The sequence below is a fragment of the Scatophagus argus genome, chromosome 23 (genome assembly GCF_020382885.2).
Source record: "Scatophagus argus isolate fScaArg1 chromosome 23, fScaArg1.pri, whole genome shotgun sequence".
Classification (NCBI taxonomy): domain Eukaryota; kingdom Metazoa; phylum Chordata; class Actinopteri; family Scatophagidae; genus Scatophagus; species Scatophagus argus.
In genome coordinates, this window is record NC_058515.1 from 2,466,632 (window position 1) to 2,485,333 (window position 18,702).

The 18,702-nt window shown below is 40.7% G+C and overlaps 1 protein-coding gene across 4 annotated transcripts in view; it reads left to right on the forward strand.

Moving 5' to 3' along the window:
- afap1 (actin filament associated protein 1) overlaps positions 1-18,702 on the forward strand; it is an 88,258-nt gene that overhangs the window by 20,093 nt on the left and 49,463 nt on the right. The window contains exon 1 of one of the 4 annotated variants that reach the window (XM_046381210.1): positions 10,965-11,287. The exons of 1 other annotated variant lie outside the window; for it this stretch is intronic. In XM_046381210.1, the coding sequence (XP_046237166.1) occupies positions 11,248-11,287 (40 nt within the window). In that variant the 5' untranslated portion in view covers positions 10,965-11,247. Of the gene's footprint in view, positions 1-10,964; positions 11,288-18,702 lie in introns of those variants that run through there. 2 more of the 4 variants (XM_046381213.1, XM_046381212.1) reach the window with 2 other exon arrangements.

The following is an 18,702-nucleotide window of genomic DNA, read 5'->3' on the forward strand; positions in this document are numbered from 1 at the left end:
GCGTGACTTTTGGTCACACAACAATATATGCCTAACCTGCAGAGATGGTGTCTGAGAACAACACCTTGACAAGATATAGTGTAGAAAGAAAATATAGTCTATATAAGAAAATATAGTCTATATATCTAAATACAGTAGACTGATACAATAAGTACTCAAAGCAGGAATAGACATTTAAAACTTGAACATGCTGATTTAGGTAAGAGTTCTGACAAGGTTTGTGATTTTGTAAGAGCTTGTGCCATAGCCTAAATGCTAAAAAAACAAAAGTTCAAAACAGAGCTGGTATGGTGATGCAGGGAAAGTTCATTCTGGTGAAACTGGGATTACATTGCAGAGGTTGCTTGTGAATGGGACAATGAGCTCACACAGTTTATTTAAGAGATATTTGTACCATTGTATCCTGTCTAATGATGCAATCACAGCTAAAATAAGCTAAAATAAATCCATCCATTCTGGACTCTCCTGCCTCCATTACCTCAACCATGTGCAAGAAAACTTACTATTGTTCAGTGAAATTCAATTTAAAGTTCAAGTTCAATTCCGCTGAAATGAATTAGTTTTACTGTTGTAAATATTCACCAGAATGGAGCCAAATCAGGCCAAACGTTTCCTCAATTTGAAAAATAAGATTTGAACTTGAAAGTTGAAATTTCGATTTTGAGCTTTGAAAAATATAACATTGTACTCGAACTTGTTTTGGCTGATGGCTGTAATGACTACACTTCAGATTACTCAATTTACTGGTACAGGTCAACATTTTCAGCTGGAATTGGGCCTCATGGACAAAACAACTTTGTGGACATTGCTTCCATCTGTTCTGTAATCATTTTTATGCCAAGCCCAAGGCTTGAGAGAGAGAGAGAGGGAGAGAGAGCAGCATGATCAGCGTAAACAAATTATTTTTCCTCGAATACATTACAAAAATGCATGCACACACAGCCACATATAAGAGATCAGAGGTCAGACAGAGACGTGGAGGTGAGAAGATCTCAAGGTTAACAGTATGATTAAACAGCCAAGATTTCTGCGTATTGTATGTATGTTGTGCATTGACTTTGCAGTGACCCTCCTGCAGTGAACCTTCACGCTATAAATGGACATGGTTTGATTCTTTACCTAATTTCTGACAGTTGGCTATCTGCATTTTGTTCAGTTTGCATGGAGGCCATGGCTTCATATGCTGCTGTACTCTGACAGAAAAGTATCAAATTATGCCACACCCTCTTTTTCCACACAAAAAAACTCCTCTGACTCCAGAGACATCAGCAAAGCACGGATGCTGCCTTTAAAAGATTTGATCCTGTATCTGTCTACATTTTCAAAAGTGGTGTCAGTGGATTTGTGTTTGTTCCAGTGAGTTTTCAAAGTATTAGGAAAGTGTCATCACATTAGTAGAACCTTTTAAACCCCTCCTTAAGCATAAACCACTTCCTGAGTGTCTGTGGGTATGCTCATCAAAACGTCCCTATTACATTTTCTTCTTATTCAAAAGGATTGTTCTTTGAGTTTCTTGAGTACTTTAGAGGGACAGCTCTTGTGAGATGTTTCAGAGATAAAGTTAGAGAGGCCAGGTTCAGATGGTTTGGATATGTTCAGAGGAGGGATAGTGAATATATTTGAAGGATGCTGATGTCAGAGCTGCCAGGCAGGAGGTCTAGAGGAAGACCAAAGAGGAGCTTTATGGATGTACTGAAGGAGGACATGAAGGTAGTTGGTGTGAGGGAAGAGGATACAAAGGCTATGGCCAGATGGAAGCAGATGGTTGGCTGTGGCGACCCCTGAAAGGAACAGCTGAAAGGAAAAGTTCTTTGAGTTTTTAAAAACCAAAAATGCACCAAAGTTCAGAGTAAATACACTCTTGCAATAGTCAGTTTTACTAACAATTAAGAGTACTCAGTCTGTGGGAATTATTTGAAATGGATACAGGAAGTGTTTGTATTAACACCGTATTGCAGTGTCTTTAACGGGGTAAGTGGATCGGGTCAAAACAAAGCCTCACACTGAAATATTTTAACATGTTCATTTAACGTTAGATAACAGAATGAACACCGACTCAATACTGATCAAAGTTCATCTCTCTTGTGGATGTTTTTTGGAGTTCCATACCAGCACTGTGTGCACCACCATCAAGTCCAGTATCACAACAGCCACCCTGAGGCAATGAGCTGGTTTATCAGTAAAATGATTTGCAGGCAGAGTTTGTACACAACCAACAAATTTTGACAGCTAATTGTTTTCAATTTGTTGTTATTTTGAATTCAAGCAAGCGGCATATAGCTTTACCACATATCCATATCCTTATACCACATGTCAAATGTCAGCAACTGTCTAGTGTTTCTTTTCTGTGATGACCTGACAGTATTTATACTGCTGTGCACAGGAACGTATGTACACGCATACAATATATGGCCATGCACACACAATCATACATAGCCATATGCCAGATGAACATATAGCCGTGGTTGCAGTCATAAGCCAGTCGAGCCTGCACACACACAGCTCACTGACTCTGGTGAGGATGACGAAGATGATGATGATGGGACTTCCAGACCTGCATATAAGAGCTGGCTTGCTTCTCAACTGTGACGCATTGTGACTTGAGATTTATTATAGCTTGATGTCAGCATCCCTCATATACTTCCCAGTAAGAAAGGTGAGCCTGCAGTGTGTGTGTGTGTGAAATCATTTAGCAGTTTGCACTGCTATTTCAGTGATTTGGAACCCAGCTGAGACTGATTTTCCTGCATCTCTGTCAGCTTTGTTTTGTTTCCAGGCATTTCTGAGCCTTACAGAAGTATTTCACTGTAGCCTGTGGGTTGTATGGCATTGACTTAATATGAAACATCTGGATATGAATTGGTACTCCTTTGCATACTCACTCAAAAATGATACATATGTATGGGTAGATAGAAATGCAAATTCTCCAAACAAAACCAGCTGTGAAAAGTCTACATTTCAATGTCAGTTTTAATATTTTGCCCTTCGGGAGGAGAATCACACAGCCAAACCCACATATTTATACCACATGACATTAGTTTATTACACCCAAATGGAGAATGCTGGGGGTTATTTCTTTATCCTGCTAACTGGTATTACTGCATTGTGTTTTCCGATCCTGTGCTATAAGGGAAACAGCAGGATATAAACATGAGAGTGATGGTGCTTGCTTCTGGATCTGTTGGAGGAGCAATGTTGTGCATTTGATGGGGCTTTTGATGCAGGGTAGCCTGTTATAACATAGCCAGCAGGAGGTTTGGAATCCAGAAGAATTCCTCCAGTCTGCACCTACATATAATGGTTCTGAAGTAGGAGAACGTGCAGCGTGATCAAACACAGAATGCCTCTTTGTGATTTCATCAGCAGATAAGAAGACATTTGCAATATCTTACTGACAATAAACCACTGTAAAGTATATACTGTAGTTTAATTTCATGCGTTGCTGCTGTGATCATGTCATTGAGTCTAATTTTACACAAAATATGCAAAATTGATCTACACAAAGATACTGGCTAAAACAAAGCCCAAGGTGACTCGTTAAGCCCGTTTGTTTACACGTCAAACATTTCCAGGATGGAGTACAGTCTCGCACAGCCCACATTAGTTGTTGCTGTGTATGTTCCTAGAGTACTAAAACATTCGGAAGAATCAGAGTCCCATACAGTATTATGAACAAAACTAGACCACTGATATTACTGTACGCATAATGCAAGTCACTAATCAATATTTCATTCAGCGAGAATAAAAAGACTTTATGTACAGCTGTCCATGTTACTTACTCAATCATACAACCAACAGCCAATATCATAAATATCCAGCTCATCTATTTAAGTACTATATCTCCTGCATATATTTAAATCATCATATTGTATCATATTTTTCTACTGTCTATACTGTACTTATCCATTCCATGGTGCACTCACACCTCTTTTATCTATACATAACGTATACATACTTTGCACTGCACTCTGCTTTTGCACTTCTTGTTAGATACCATGGTACATTTCGTTGCCTCAGTACTAGTCATGCTTATGCAGTGACAATAAAGTTGAATCTAATCTAATCTAAAGCGCTACATATGAGGCTGTATATCGCACATAGAAAGACAACACTTTTATTTTGCTTTTCATTTTCTGTCTTCATCATGACATTTTCTAATTCAAATCAAATTCTGTTTCATTGGCTGCTAACATGGGCACAAATGAGCAAAAAGCTGATTTAATTATTTTCTGAAATTCCTTTGCGTTACTCACAGATTACTGATAAAAACCTGGCACTTTACATTGTATCTACTGCACAATTGTGTTGTTGAAGTGCGAGGAAACTGAGCTGTCGACAGTCATTTCTGATGGAAAACGTTCCCCATTCCTGTCAGTTGAAAGGAGCACATCACTGAAGTCTTTTCGCTTTTGCTTTTAACTCTAATGACCTTTGCATCCTGCGATTTCAATGTTCAAAAAAATGACAGCTACTGAATCTGAACCAGGTGGTTGCCAGGTTGGGTGAAAATGACAGCCTTTGTAGCTTTTAGGAGCAAACTCTCAAACAGCTGGTCATTTTCTCCTCCTCACTTTCTGCGAGTTGAAAGTAGTTAGGGTTGCCGTGCAAGCAGTGTGCATGCCAACCGAGTATAAAGTTGCCAGGTTTGGGGAGCATGTGTATCTTTGCATACTGTGCAAGACTTCAAAACCTCCTAAACAACCTAGAATACACTGTTTGTATAACATCAAACTGCAGCAAGTCACACACACTTGTGCTGTCACATTCTCATGAATGTACACAATCAAATCCAGAACATCCATCCCTCATGAGTCTCTCCACCCTGTTAGCTTGACAGAGAAATATGTGCGTGAGGGGGGGGGATACATCTTGATGTGTGTTGAAAGGTGTGCAGGTTGGCTGCTGTTTTGACAGGCGTGCCTTAAATACCAGCCTTTTTCTGGGAAGAGGAAAACACACAAAATCAAAACAGGCTGGCTAGTGCATAAACAGTCATGGCTTTTCAACCCCTTTCTCTGTTGCTGGACAGACACGCTGATGGCCTTTGTGCTGGTAAGTTAATGCACTTTGGCGACCTGTTAGCCCACTGACAGCCGCTGAGGCTGCTATCTATCTGGCCCATTGTGGTTGACTAGGTTTTCATTCTTTAAGTCTCTTTGATATATGTGCACATTCTTGTTCAGTCTGAATCTTCCGTTTGTTTCTGCTTTGTTTCTCAGTATACAAGACAGTATTGAAGGGCAGATACTGTAGTAATAATCCATGGTTAATGACTGCATTTAATCCGGAGTCAAACAATCAATTGACATCATTTCATTGGCGGACATTCCACATTATCTGCTGTAGTTTTCATCTTGACATTGTCCAGAGTGAAAGTTTGACCTTACAAGACTGTGTTAGGCATATTTGATAATTATGAATGAATAAGTCCCAAACTGGTCAGGAGTACACCTAGTCTCTCCACAGCAGGGGCCTGACAAGGTTGTGTAAAGACTTTGCCACTGCACACTCTGCGAGCCGGGTCCTGCTCAAGGTTTCTTCCTGTTAAAAGGGAGGTTTTCCTTGCCACTGTCTGTTTGCTCGGGGGTTCAGGCTCTGGGTCTCTGTAAAGCATCTAGAGACCATTTTGATTGTATAAGGTGCTATATAAATAAATTGAACTGAATTGAATTGATAACCTTTCATCCAGAGTGCACTTGGTCAGAATACACTTCTGTCTCTTGTAAATTATCAATCAATTATCAATCAATCATCGGGGTTACTGGTCAAAGTTGAAGAAAATGTAAGTGTAAAAGAGCAAACACTTGGTCACATTAGCCACTCTTTTTGTCAATAGCAGCTAGATAAAAAGTCATTCAGTCAGTCCCAGTCATAGTATTTGTTAGAATTTGACATGACCCTGACACCACCATACCTCACAAGTGGCTCTCCATACAACGGGGACGAGGTTTGCCTTGTGTCGAGACCAAACTGTGTGTCTTAATTCAAGAAAGCAAACTGCAAAGGGGGATGATTTCCTTCAAGTCAGTATCGTACTATGTGACACTGTGTTGGTTACTGGGATGGCTTGTTTTTTTAGTCAGGATTTGTGTCTCACAGGAGAGGCTGACTGTTACAATATGGCCAGGATTTAGGAAATGCCAGGGTCACAAGTCCAAATTCCCCAAGCAAAACTCCACCAGACTAAAAATATTTTCACAAGCCAGCAAACAAATTCTGTCGAAGTTTGTGAATTTAACAATAAAATTCCAAATGTTGTTGATTAATTTAAGTGTTCAGCTATATTTTCTTTAAATGTCATCTTACTGTATTTTGGCTTTGTGTCAGATATTATGGTCACGTATTTGGACAAAACTTAAATTCCATTTATTTTTAACATATTACATTTATTTTCAGCTCAGTTAGTCAAATTTAGTCGAAGAAAAATATTACCCAATATGAGCGTAATGAAACTCCTTTCAGGTAAATTTAAACTCCACAAATCTCTGACGCCTCAGTGCATGACCTCCTCAAGGTTGCTTTAGCCTTATTTAGAGACCCAAGAAATTTTGGCAGTCGTTCTCATGACTATGCATTTATTTTAAAATTGGACTGCGATGAGTTATTGTGTGACAATGACTTTTTGGCGTATTGTTTGCTACTTGCTCTCCTTCTCCTCCCTCTTCCTAAGCACACAGACCTCTGTCCTCCTCCACAGCCGCAGAGGGACCTTCTCTCTGCTACAGTGACCAAATTTATGATATGACAAATTACATAACACACATATATTTTATTCTACATTGCAATATTTTGTGCACAGGAAGCCTCTGAATTCCCAGGTCCAATATAGGTCCTGGCACAGCATCGGTTCCCCACAGGGCCGTGTGGCAACATCATTGTCAAGTCTGCTGATGACACAGCAGTGATGGGGCTCACCTATCTGGGTGACGAGACCACATACTGGGTCGAGGGGGAGCGGCTGTCAGTAAGGTGCACGGACAGCAATCAGGTCCTCAACACCACCAAGACTAAGGAGCTGATTATTGACTTCAGGAGGAAATAAACAAACTTCCAGCCTGCATTCATCAGCAGGGACTGCATTGAAAGTGCTTCTGACTTTCAGTTTCTGGTGGTCCAGATAGAGGAGGACCTGACCTGGAGAGTTAAGAAAGCGCAGCAGAGTCCACTTCCTGAGGATCCTCAGGAATAAAAACCTAACTAAGAAATTTTGCTTGTGTCCCTCTGCCGCTGCCCCTATAGAGAGCATGCTGACATACTGCATGTGTGTGCTTCACCAGCTGCACAGATAGGAAATGTCTCCAGAGAGTCATCACCACCGCACTAAAGATCATCAGCTGTCCTCTACCCTAAGATCTCTACAGCTCCCGCTGCCTCAAAAAAGCTCATGGCATCCTCAAGGAGCCATCCCACCCAGGACACTGTCTGTTTGAACTGCTGTCTTTGGGCAGACGATACATGACAATAAAAGCTTGGACAAATAGGTCAAAAAACAGTTTCTGTGCTTTTGGCACTTTAAGGGATAGCATTTCAATTTCATCGTACTTGTACAATGACAATAATAACAATAGCAATAGTTCTCATGTACACAATTCAAAGTATATTAAAGCATGTGTGTGTGTTTGACCGAGAGTGTGTGTGTCTGCTCAGTGGGGTGTCTGAATAACATGACAGGTTGACAGCTGACTGGAGCAGGGGAGAGTCCAACTTATTACAGTATCTCAAACTCTGTTAGATTTAATCTCTGTCAGAGGGCCAAACACTGATGTCACTGTTGTTTTTTCACAACAGACCAAGCCAATATCTATGCAGTATGAGATTTCATATTGCAGAAAACTGTGTGTGCGTGCGTTTGTATGTGTGTGTGAGTGTGTAAGTGAGATGTACATTCACTCGCTTGAGAGCAGACTTGAATGAAGAATGTACTGTTACAACACGCATGCTATTTCAGTGTAATCCGTCCATCCTTTCGTCGTCCGTCATTTCAACGCACACACATTCCCTCTCCATTATCATATCTCACCCTGTTAAGAGTCTCACAACTCAAGAAGAAGTCCTCCCACTGGATTTCTCCGCTGCAACCCACTGAGTTTAAGGTCATTTGCGTACTGCCTTGGTGAACAGAGCTGTTAGGGCTGCCACCTTCTTCTGCCTATAAAAACACCTCAAACGCAACCTGCCTCTTGCGTTTCAGGATCAGGCGTGTTTGTCTACCCTTTTCAGGTTGGCAAAGTGAGTTTTAATGAAGAGTAAATCTGGAAGGTTTTTAGGTTCATCTTAGCCCTCTGTTTGTTTTGACAGGCCCGTCTGAAGCAGTTGTCTCCAACCACAGTTTGTATGTATGCATTCTTGTGTGTGTGTGTGTGTGTGTGTGTGTGTGTGTGTGAGAGTGGCCCTCTGCTGCCTTTGTTAATGAGGAAATAAAATGAGAGGCTGTTGGCTTCCATTCTGTGAGCTACATTGAAGATGGATTTCAAAATGCACAATTAAAACTGCACTGATCAATATTTTTTATATTAACGATAGAATATATATAATGTAAATCAAACACGCACGGCAACGTCTGCATTGCAGGGCCAGAATCCATCTCAATAGATCAAACACTCGAAACTATGCAGGAGATTTAGTCATTGGTGTAAGGTTTTGTTAGGTTTAGGGAACTAAGAGTACTTGGTTGGAGTTTCTGATGGATCGTCATTGTTTAACGGAACCAGTATTAACTAGTAGGAGGTGGGATATGAGCATGTGTTTGTCCAGTCTACCCCAACATCTGACCCAAGAGGTTTCACAGCGCTACAACAACATAACACAGCTTTTGCCTCTGCTTCTGCAAGACCACAGTCATCACTCGCATTCAAGAAAAATCTAGTAAAAATATACAGTAAATCTCTGTCAAATAAACTTTTCTGAATCTAAATCTGAGTCATTCTAGCTCTGTCTCATGCACCAGGGCAATAAAATACAACTTTTTTGGAACATCCCTTGACATCTCCTTCAGAAGTAGAAGATATCCTTATGTCAGGATGGGCAGCACCGAGCCTTAAAGGAACTTTCAGTCATTATCGACTCACCCCCATAATGGCTGAAAGTCGGGTGAAGTTTGCTCATCCACAAAATGTTTCTAGATCTTCAAAACAACCTTGTACAAGCTCAGATGTGTATACATGTTAACAACGTCTTTAACCAAGTTGGGTTCTACGGGGTTCTGGAGCCACCTGATCACTACTGCACAGATTCAGGTTCCAGATAATGTTATCAGCTCAAGATGGCAGCGCTCGTATCCGGGATATTTTGGCTTCGCTTTTGTACAGTGGGAGGAAGTTGAAACTCATTATCCATCTTTTTATATGCCTGTGGTCAAGACTGATGGTTAACACCCTGTGAATGAATTTCACAGTCTGTATTTTCAGGATACTGAGCGCACTTTTGAACCAAGATGATGGAATACAAAGGAATGGTCAATCAGAGGAAGCTGGTGTTGGATTCGGATTTAATATACACTTACTTGTCCTCAGTGATGCAGTGGGAAAATAAAAGGCCATGGCCTTGATACCATGCGACACATCACAGAAAATGCATAAGGAAGACATTACATGCTTATCTAAACGCCACAAACTGACATAAAGTCACAAAGTATTCACCACCGAGCAGCACATGCACATTCCCTCCACGACAAGGTCACTTACAGGAAGGTTATGGTGATTATCCTTTAAGGAAATACTCTTTAACAACCTCTGCCATTCTGTAGTTCTCCCTAAGCTGGAACTGAAAGGTGGGACATTGTTCTTTCTCTCCACATGGTTCCCTCCCTCAGTACAAAAGTTAAAAAAAATAAATAATAAAAGCCCCCGTCTGCCTCCTCCCTCTTCCTCCTCCTCCCCCCTAGTGGCAGATGGGATATTGAACTCAGACTGGCTCTTGCCCCTGGGGATTGGGGGAATCAGCAGTTTATGTTAATGGGGTGTAATTAGGAAAGCTGGACTCTTACTCTACTCATTGTTTCTGTCCTTCCCTCTTGTATGTTTCAAAGCGTAACTAAAGCTGGTTAAGACCGATCTGATGGAGTTTTTAGGTTAGGTATATGGAATTTATTTTGATATGTCAAACTCTGATAGCAGCGCAGGCAGTTTACCGGACCAGATTCATCTGAATTTATATGTTTTTCTTCAGAGAACATCCAAGCGGCACAAATGCAAACTAAGCCTCAGTGCATAGATCATCAAGTTACAAATAATTAATAGTAAGGAAGTACCAAGTCACGGCCTCAGTACAGTTCAATACAATAACCTTAGTACAGTACAATATCCAGAACTCTCCTACTGCTGAAAAGTCAGTGTTTTACTATAAACTAAACCATAAAGAATGGGTCTGAGGGGTATACCTACGGAGATGTTGATACAGTGTGAAACGCTGCATGTCTTTCTTCTCACTTTTATTCTAAATTTGAGTCCTGCTGTTTCTGAACTGAAAAGAGAAATAAAAAGTAATGTAAGCAGCAAGACTTCTGGAGTTAGGAAGTCTCAGCTCTCCCAGATTTTGAAAAGCATTTTCTCCTGAGGTGGGAAATGTTGCCTTCAGGGCACATATGTAAATCTTACTTTAACATTAGTGTATTCGTGTGCCCTGAGCTGGATTTGGCTACTAACAAAGTGGATCATACACTTTCTTATTGCGTATGGGAAAAAAATGACAAAGAGGAGGTAATGCAAACCAGACAATATGAGAAGTATTATATCTCTTGATAACAGAGTTTTTGGTTAATCATTATCATATTAACGTTATTTCACACAATAAAAGTAGACAGAGCAGGTTAATATTTGGAATATAACTCGATCGCGGAAAATTTCCAAGATTGTTTTCCAAGTCGATAGTCTGAACCCGCGATAAAGTTATAAATCAATAACCCGGACAGGGAATTGTTTCATTTCCGATGGTTTTCAAAGTAGCAAAAGTATCCATGCAGGCAGTTTGGAGAGAGAGCGAGTGGAATAGAGAGACATTTGAAGAAGAAGAAGAGGGGAGGAGGAAGAAGGAAAAGGAAGGAGGAGGAGAAAGATTTGCAGAAAAACTTTGAAAGGAAAAAGGGAGACGATTCAGTCACCGGACCGGTAGGAAAGGAATAAACGGAGACTGAAACTGAAGGCTCAAGCGGCGTAAAATCTGTGCGTGTGGATTTTAGTGCTACCCTGGAGCCGCTGGGCAGGCCCCTGCTCTCGAGTGTCGCTGTGCGGATTAGATGAGTTTGATTTAATGATGAGGAGCGACCCTGTTCTGTTTACTTCCAACAGGGGTGAGTGGCTCAACCTGGGGCTTTCTTTGACCACAAAAATCCTTTATTAATTTAGAGGAATATTCCCAAAGACGCTAAGCTTGTATTTTACACAGCATCTCCCCATTAGCCATAACGAACCCACAAAAGTATGTTTTTTTCCTAAGCTGTTAGCATAGTTCAGAACAGCCTATAAGGTTATTTCTACCTCGTTAGCCAGTAACGGTTTTAGTCAGTTTATTGCTTTATTCAATGTATTCCACCAATTCATCGTTTATTTTAGTTGACAAAATGTTTGATTAGCTAAATGCTGTAATAGCAGTGGCTCAAGGCAGGCGCGCTCGCGCACACCTACTAACAGGCACGCGCACACGCGCTGAAAGTATCGCATTAGGGTGAAAATTTATGTCGAGGGCATCCACTCGACTCCGTGATGATATTTTGTCGACACGGTGTACATAGAAGACAAAGGTGTCAAATGAGGAATGTTTATAAAGGGTAGACTAGGTTCTGTAGCAGAACGGGAGGGGGTCAGAGGGAGGGAATGAGGGACCAGAGACTGTGGAGAGACAGTTGGCTCTTGACAGTGTCATTGGGGTTGTGGTTGGTTGTCAAGTGTCTATGTAGTATGAACTAAATGCCAAACTCCATTCAGTCATCTGGCAATATTATGTGGCTTCAAGCAAAAATGCACACCACATAAATGTGAAGCAAGAACTTGTGGGACTTCTGTATTTAGGGTTAAGACCTTAAGCTCTGCATTCCATGTAGCACTTACATCAGTGATTAAATTAAAACTTTGAAGCTTTGTTCAGGGTGCTCCTGGCTGCTGGCTAGCACAGTATAATTTTGTGGAATGATCATAGGATTAATGGGAGAGCTACAAAAAGTTGCACGCCACATTGAAGAATAGATGCTTTGTTAGATATCAACGTTGTATACTTCAGCTTGGAATTTCAGTGAAACAAAACAGCAGAAATAGTGTCATTTTTTTTTTTACAGAATGTATGGTGCGTACAATAGAGCAAGGCTCCTCTTTACCTTCATTCTTTCACTCTTATGTTTCACTCTTTGTGGTGTTCAAGTTGTCATAATCTCATATCCCGAAATGCACCCTTATGATTTACCGTGTAGCAATTTGCTTTAAGACCATGTAGCTGGCGCTAATGTTAGTTTTCCATGTATTGTTTTATCATTCAAGCTTTGTGAAATAGCCCATTGTTATATAACGTCATTCCTTGCTTTCTAGCATTGTGACATTAAAACAAATCTGGTTTTCATTACATCATGGTTGCCTGACAACAGAGTCGGATACGTGTACTTCAATGAAACATCAAATCAGGGCTCAGTAGGGTTTTTACTGTCAGCAATCCTAAGAATAACTGTGCTGCTAGCTTCTGATGGAACTACACCACTTACTGTAGGCTACAGCTTTGGGTGACCTGTATGGTATAAACATGGATGTAAGAGTCTAGGTTTGAAATGATAAAAACCCTGACTTAGTAGGATGGGGTATCCTTTCAAAAACCTTTACTCCCACCAGTCAGTATCCATAGTGTGAATTGAAATATTCACATTGACACCATTGAAATGCCAATACATTACCCTTGACTTCCCCACACCACAGACTTTGGGTTGTAGCTTCTGCAGTACTAGGCCACTGATACCCAACTCTACTTTGTAGACTTGCTACCTCTGATCAATAAAAAGGGAGACTGATCTCAATCAGTCTAATTCAGTCTAACCACCATTTTGGTTTTAGATCAGATATCTAGGCTCACTTTAATGCTAATGGGATGAAATAAATTGACAAAACTATATATTCATAGTACATTCATCTCAGCAGATGTATAAATAAATGTTATCAGAAGCAATCTTATTTGCCCACTTAGCTATTACACAGCCCAGGTCAACACTGGTGTAACTCCACACTGCAGCCAGAGGTTTCCTAACATGATCCAGAAATGACAAAACAAATGCTCCATATTTCTAATGTCTCCTACTTGTAGCAGTGAATGGAGTCCTACAATAACAAGACCTCTGTTAGCAGCTGCAGGGTATCAGGTAGCCCAGCAGCACTTCTCTGCCTGGCATTTGGTGAGGTTCTGACAGACATCCATTGTGTAGAGGGGTTGTAATCACATCTCAGCGGACCATGAGAATGTAATAGATCAGGTTCTGGTATTGGATTTAGATGAAGGTTTAACCAACCTGATTTCAAGACAATCACTATGGAGGTATGTAATAGTGCTAGTTTACCCAGTTTTCTGAATGGCTAACATATTTTAGCTAACACATTTTCTTTTCATACATTCATAAGTATCAAAAGAATACTTCTTATTGGGAAAACCATTAGCTGCTTTACTCTTTCTTTTGATTTACATTGGTATTGAGGCCTTGGAGCTGCTGAAAAGTAGCAGGGTCTCATTTCAGGACTAATAAATTATATGGAATTGGATTGGTGCATGGACTTGCATACTCACAAATGTATTTTCTGATACTGGTATTGGTAGCAGAACAACCCTAATTATTGCTTTGGGAAACATTTTAAATTTTGATTTTTGCATGGAGAATCAGTAGTATGTCCATCACATGTCAGTGTTCTTGGTGGTTCCAGTGAAATGAATTAATTGCAGTGCAGACTTGTGCATTTACAGAAGTTTCTGTCTCCACTGACTTGCTGGTGGGAGAAACACAGAAAGGACTCTTTCAGCAAGTCCTTGCTGTGGAGTTCTCTCACTTATGGGCTGTCATGTTGGGGGCCAAACATACACAAGTGTATGTATACACCATCTAATATTGTAGCTTTCCTCACAGAAACCCTGAGGTGATGAGAAATTAATCAGGGTGTGTGTGTGATGTGGGCAGAATGGGTACATGGTGTCACCGCTCTGGTCCACCTGGCCCATTTGGTTCTGTTTTAGAGTTGGGGGTCACTTTCCCTCTCTGCGTTGTTCAGGACGCCCATTCACCCCAATGATGATTTAACTTTAAAAGCTTTCATCTGTTGGACGTGCAAGCTCCTCCTATTTGGTGGAGGGGAGACGGATCACAGAAGTGGAGAGGAGAGATGAGGAGAAATGAGTCTGTAATCTCTCCCTCCTCCCCTCCTTCCCTCCAAAGCTGGCCTGTCAGTAAGTTGGCATGCGGAAACAGAGACTTTAGGGCCGACTAATCATAGCCCTGGCCTGTGTCAGTAACCATCTGGAAAAACAGAGGGAGAAAGATGGGGATCCTGGGCCATGCTCGAGCACAATTTAGAAGACCCTGATGCATGCCAAATAGGACAGTTACATATGGCTTAAAGCCACCTGGCAGCCAGCCTACTGATTGAACATCATTAACCAAGCATTTATATTTGTACTCCTGCCTCAAAATGTAAAACTAATAGTTAGAGACGATCATTTCTGTTGAGTCTTTCCAGGCGTCTTTAATAGGCATATTGTTGTAAAAGGATGAATCTGTTAACATGTTAGACTGTCTTGGACAAAGCTTTTAGGATTACACGACTAAAGTTGCATTGGTGGCTTGCAGTGATGGGGTGTGGTGTAGCTTATGTGGTGGGGGTGATGTGTATGTTGGGGGCACAACTAGAGGTCTGTCAGATTAACTTGGGTAGAGACAACAACAACAAAGGAAGGACTGAGGAATAGGTTTTGACAAATGGATACACTTGTGAGCATGTAACGTGTGATTTCCATGTGTTTACATGTTGTTCTGATTCGTGTTTGGCTATATCACCTAGCCACACATGTTTACACGTATACAAATGTCCGTATGGGTGGGTCTGCTACTGGGGATGCACTGTTCTGTGGGCGGGTATACCAGAAATTGATAGATAAAGAAATTCTCGGGGCTGTTGGGCACTGCCAGGACGCTCTGAGAATCTAAAGATGAGATGCTTCTGTAGAAGACAGTGTTAAGCCATTTCTGTTATGTGGTGAGACTGACTTGTCTGCAGAATGGTGCATATGTTTGTATAGGCTCTGGTTAGATGCAATGCTCAGCAACACAAGTGCACGAGTTGATTTAAGGAGAGGATGTGGTGGAAGGTTAACTCAACAAAACAAAACAAAACAAAACACAAGTTTACCATGCTTTTATTCATTTTGTTTAGACACATATTTGGTATTCGATTTTTGTTTGTATTAGTAATTGTGATGCAGAGTTTGCAATTAAGCCAGTTTTCTAAGATTTATTTTCTGTTGATGACTCGCCTTCAGTTGACTGAAGAGGGTTTCAAAGAGAAAAGACAGAGAAGAAATACTGCTGAATGGGACTCAACCAACACACATGTATTACAGCTAAAGCATAGAATCACTGTGGCTGATTCATACCAGGGATGCAGTGATCTCATTTTATATGTTTCTCTTCTGATACCTCGACTCATGTAACCTTTAGAAGTCGTTTCTCACACCCAGGCAGTTACCGTTCCCAGTCACGGAAACCACATGTCCTGAATTCCCACTGGAAGATAGAATCCCAAAGTGTTGATAAATTTACTCCATCTCCCTTTCCTTGGCCTGTGTTTTTTAATTATCTTTTTAAAGGAGATACCAAGGAAAGAATCATGACTCTCCCCAAGCACTAGTTCTCTTTCTATTGGACAGTCCCTCCTTCTAACTACTGTAAACCTCCATCAGCACACTCCATCCCTCCATCTCTATCCCTTTCTTCTTTCCTCCTCTGCCTTCAGATCAGGGCTTTGCAGATGTTTATTTGCGGTCAGGGGAACATCTGCTCATACGGTAAACCACCTGTACTGTTCAATAGCAGTCAGCCTCACTCTGTGATGTTCAGTTGGCGTGTCCAATGGAACGAAGAAAACACGCAAACCTCATAATTACAGACCTGAGAAATGAGGAGAGAGCGAGACAGCTTGTCTTTAATCATAAACTAATGCAGCATCCCCCGTCCTCTGATCTGTTTATAATTCTCCCTCTCTTTTGGTGTTTGTCCAAGTTGAGGCTTTACAAATCCTGAGTGAAACATTTATGACTGGCAATTTTGCATAACTTTCACAGCTTTCTCACCAGCGGTGCGACCAAATGTACCATTACATGAGGCCTTTTCCACTATAGAAAAAGATTGCGTTGATTGTGAGACAGAAAAAAATCCATCACATGCCTTTATGTCATCATGCAAAGTCTTTTTTTTTTTTAGATCAAATATTCCCAAACCAAAGGTGTAGGGTTGAGAATACAGCTTCAAAAACCATATTTAGTAGCTGTTCTGGAGCCTTCATTCTTATCACATTATCAGAGGATGAATTTGGAATTGTAAAAGGTTATTTCCCCCCATTTTTCCTATGCAGACTTCTTCTTGTGTCTTCTTATTTAAGAGTTGAGCTTCAAAGTTTAATCTTGACCTTGGAAATAGTTGAAAAAGATCTTATTAGTTTTTCTGACCTTCACATATCACATAATCCTCATCAGCAAATATATTTAAAATAACTGTATAAATCAAAGAAAAGCCACAAATCCTGGTATTTTAGAAACAGGACCTAATGAGTATTTGGCATATTTGCTCCAGAAAACAACTGGAACAGTTTATGTATGATAATGATTGTTGCTGATTAATTATCAGCAACAAACTAATTGCTTGAGCTATAGATCTGTTTTTGCTGGAATAGTTCAAGTGGACTATAGTTTAACAAATTCTTTTTGCTAAATGTAAGAGCTGCCATGTTTGTCAGTTGCACACTTGGGTTGTTTTCACTGATAAGTTGTGTGTGTGTAGTTGCTTATGTAGTCATGCGTCTGCTGTGTTTTGATGGCGCACTGGAGGCAATAACCATGACTATGCCAGACGCTAAACCAACCTCAATTAGTTAAAACCACCTCCTTACTGTAACATTCAACCCACAATGCAGTTAAGTTTCCCAGAACCACAGAAAGTGCTCACTGAAGATGATTGGCTGGTTTGCTCATTAAGTGGTCAGGGATTCTCATGCATTTGTTGGCTACGTCAGTAGTCTGTCACACCTGGTTGAGACATCTATCAAAGCATAGCCAGTACCACAACCCCTATCACTCCAATTTTAGTTTCCCAAACAGGTTAAATGCAAGTTTTGTTTTTGATTTGGCATGGCATGCAGTGGAGATGGCATACCATCTGCTGTTGCAGATGTTGATGGCATCCTGTAGCTTAACTGTAACAAATTGTGTCCTGTGATCATGTTCCAAAAATAACCACCTGAACAGGTCATTTAGTCAAATTTTGAATTGTGTTTGCATGAAGGAAATAAATATGATTTCCTGTATTTGTTGCTCCTACCAGATTGACTTTATTTATTTCTGGTTTTTGAACCATTTTCATTGTGTCCTTGGCACGAGTTTTACTCATGTCTCGGCTAGATTCTTGACTGTACATGTTGTAGTGCAGTTTGGATTTAATGAGCTGAGTCTAAATGTTGCAGGGATTTAAGAAGCATGTTCTGTTTTGTTTTGAATGTATAGGATGTGGTTTGTGTTTTTGCTGAAAAGGGTTCCCATCATTCATCAGGCTTTATGTAACTGACTGATACTGAAGTAAGTGTATAGCATGAATTATTTTCAGTGAGAAAATCTCAGTACAGCAGTGGTGAAGAAATGACGCTGGACCTAGATATCTTAGTCATCAGTACAGAGTGCTGCGTGTGATGTCCCCCAATTCTAACCTGAAAGACGCTGACACTCAAGATAGTTACATCCATTCTTGGAAAAAACCTAAAATAGATGAAAATGAAGGGAATGAGCATCTACTCTATAGGTGAAATAACAAAAATAGGACAGTGTTATGCAAAGAGTCAAGATTGGCACAGTGAGTGTCCAATCATCTGCTATTGTCAAGGCCTTGGTATCCAGCTGTCCAGGTGACGGCATGACCCAGGTCAGCCTTTATTCTGAAAGGTGAGAAGAGAGCAGTTAAAAGAATTCCCTTACAATTGTAAGGCAAAACTGAAGTTTGAAGAAGTGCTATTTAAATAAGATTTGTTAGGATATTCACGGGCATTTATTCAATCAACTGGCCAGGGACAGGATTGGCTGCTTTTCAGCATCCTCAGCCTGAACCTGAGACTGGACGGTCATTGTTCTGTATCTCTGATTCTAAGCTGGTCCGCCACACGTTGCACGCACAGCGGTACCGGCAATAATGTCGCAGCTGCACGCCAGCAAGTTCTTAACCATGAGTTCAGAAGACGCAAAGCTCGTAATTCATAACTTTGAAGAAGTTAGCAAAGGAAGAGCAGCTAAAGCTAGCTAGAACTCAGTGCTGTACACAAGCCAGCAGCCTCTTCTATCTGTCCTTGGTATGAGCAGTGAAAAGACCGTATGAGGAAAATTATGGAATTCATGAGCCATTCTCCATAGTTGAGAAGAGCATTTTACCAGAGTAGCTTCTTAAGAAATAGAGCAGTACATGTTTGAATGCGCGAGGAGTGTGTGGTGAAGCGA